The 2,538-nt window shown below is 41.0% G+C and overlaps 1 protein-coding gene across 1 annotated transcript in view; it reads left to right on the top strand.

The window, feature by feature from the left end:
* The first annotated feature begins 205 nt into the window (after window positions 1–205).
* LOC112035006 (F-box protein CPR1-like) overlaps window positions 206–2,538 on the top strand; it is a 12,376-nt gene continuing 10,043 nt past the window's right edge. Inside the window, exons 1-3 of the mRNA XM_065778501.1 lie at window positions 206–216; window positions 1,311–1,872; window positions 2,018–2,075. Coding sequence (XP_065634573.1) covers window positions 206–216; window positions 1,311–1,872; window positions 2,018–2,075 — 631 coding nt within the window. The remainder of the gene's footprint in view (window positions 217–1,310; window positions 1,873–2,017; window positions 2,076–2,538) is intronic.

Below are 2,538 nucleotides of genomic sequence, written 5' to 3' on the forward strand. Positions count from 1 at the left end.
CACGACGGACCTAACTATCGGCTCTTCGTCGTCAACTGATCCCTCTTGGATTTCGATCATCTCCAGGCCCTTATGTGTTGAGGACGAGGAGGATGATGACAGACTACTCTCGCTCGGGACGTCGTGGTCTTTGGGACCTGACAGGTATACCCCTTCGTAATCCGCCTCGTCACGAACGACCGACTGATTACTCGACGCACTAGACATGGCCTACAGGTAATGACAGAACCTAAGACTCTGACGGGTTGGAAAGAGCGACGGGCTCATGAAGTAAAGAAATAAATAAAAGCTAAAGAATTAAAAGAGGACGAATATGGAATAACTCACCAGAAGATTGAAGTAGGCAAGGTGCGGCAGGCGACGGGTAGATAAGTGAACGGACTGTTCCCTGACAAGTGTGACGGACTCGCTTTGACAGTTTCTTCCAGCAACAAGTGGGGAAATGAGGGGCGGGGGATTGATATTTATAAGGGAGGTGCACGGAAGACGAAGTGACGCCTGGTTCCAAAACAACGGCCATTGACAGGATGACACTTGGCACATCTCATTAATGTGTTAGCTCCTGATCCAGCATTGTACGAATGAAAGTTCACGGACATAGGTGTTTTGGAAACATGACCGAGTTTTAGATCCGTCACCCCATGGCTCCGTCTTCTTACTCATGACGGACCCATCGGGTGAGGGGGCAACTGAAAGGGAGAAAATACACGCAAGGATGCCTATTGTGATTATACGGACCGTATATTGTCCACGAACGTCTAGATGGATGAGTCCGTCAGTTGCACGGGGCCTCAAGTAGACGGATCTCGTGTGAACAGACCTGATACGGACGGAGAGAAGGAAGGTGGGCTGGTTAGCCATAGGCCCATTGGACCCCTTAGTGGGGATATTTTGGCCCACTCTCATAAGGCCCTAAACAGAGTCCTTGCGCTAGTTGGACTCCGAAAATCTTATATATTTGGTAAATATCTTCCCTATAAGGGGGAGATCTATCCATCACGTTTAGGATTCTACAAGAAGAGTCCTATAAGGAAAAGACTTCCGCACCAAGGAAGAGATGTCAACCCTCTACTAATATAAAAGCTCCAATACCCTCACAAACCAAAGTACGCATTATCTTACCCTCTCTAGCATTCTAGAGTTGTGAGAACACTTTCTGACTTGACCTTCGGAGGGTATTTGGCCGGCACCACACCGGCGCCCTTTGATAGGTTTTTTCTCATTTGTTCTGTGCAGGTTGACATATAAGCGAAAAGGGCATTGTGCGACTCATTGGTGAACTTCTTAACTTCATCACCTTCTATTAATAGATTAGTCTTACTTCCGTATCCAAACATCAGGAAAAAGTCTCATGGTCAATATAGGTTTTCTCTTGGGTTTGGATATCACGCTCCTACTACTGATTACAAATTGGTCAAATTTGTGTACTTCGATGATTTTGTTCCACCTGTGGTTGAAATCTATACCCTTCACACTGGCGTGTGGCGCTTTGTTATTGGTCCTGACCTTCAATACATTGTTGGGAATACATTAGTATTTGTGAATGCGCTCCACTGGTTAGCCCGCACCCAAGAAAAGTCAATAATTTTTCAAAATTTGATTTTGTCATTTGATTTGGGGGATGAGGTTTTTCATGAAGTTCTTCTACCTAAGATTTTAGAGGAAAGTTGTCCAGGAAAGAAATTGGCTATTGCAGCACTTGATGGATTACTTGCTATACACGGAGGCCAATTAGAGTATTATGGCGACGATGGATGGGTGGTGAAAGAGTATTCTGTGTGGGTGATGAAAGAGTATGGTGTTGTGGAATCTTGGACTAAACTATATACTATTGATATTGGTGAAAGATTTGGTGAAAGATTTATAAGGGTGGTAGGTTTTAAAAAAAATGGTGACATTCTAGTGGCCACGCGTGATTCTCGTGGTGACTTGCTTTTATAGGAACCAATTAGTCAAAGAACTTGGAAAATTTACATTCACGGCCTTTCAAATTCTTTCTATTTGGATAATTATGTAGAAAGCTTGGAACTATTGGATGCAACAGATGGAGTTTAATAACAAGGACAATGAGGATGGCAAGATATACTATACCAATTTCCCTTAGTTGTCTTGGCATTGACTCAAGTTTCAGTGTTAGCCGCACCCTTTGACAATGTTGTTGTGACTAATTAATTTGTTTGTTTTTCTTTTTTCCTTTTTTTTTTTTTTTTTGGTTGGGTTAATTCAAAGAAAAAAATAAAAAAAAGATTGTAATAACTAAATCAAAATAAATACAATTATCTTTAACAACAAAGAAAAAAATGTTTGTAATGTTTAATATCTTTAGTTTGATCTATATTTGTCTTAATTCTATCATTTCTTCAACTAGTTTTTCTTCTCAAATTGCCCAAAACTTATGCTTTTTTTAATCCAGTAGTAGATTTTATGCCAGTAATATTAGTGCTCTTATTTCTATTAGCATTTGTATGGCAAGCTACTATAAATTTTCAAAAAATGAAGGGAAAATTGCAAAACACACACCTGAAGTTTTGGGGTGGA

The sequence above is a fragment of the Quercus suber genome, unplaced genomic scaffold, assembly GCF_002906115.3.
Source record: "Quercus suber isolate HL8 unplaced genomic scaffold, Cork oak 2.0 scaffold_184, whole genome shotgun sequence".
Classification (NCBI taxonomy): Eukaryota; Viridiplantae; Streptophyta; class Magnoliopsida; order Fagales; family Fagaceae; genus Quercus; species Quercus suber.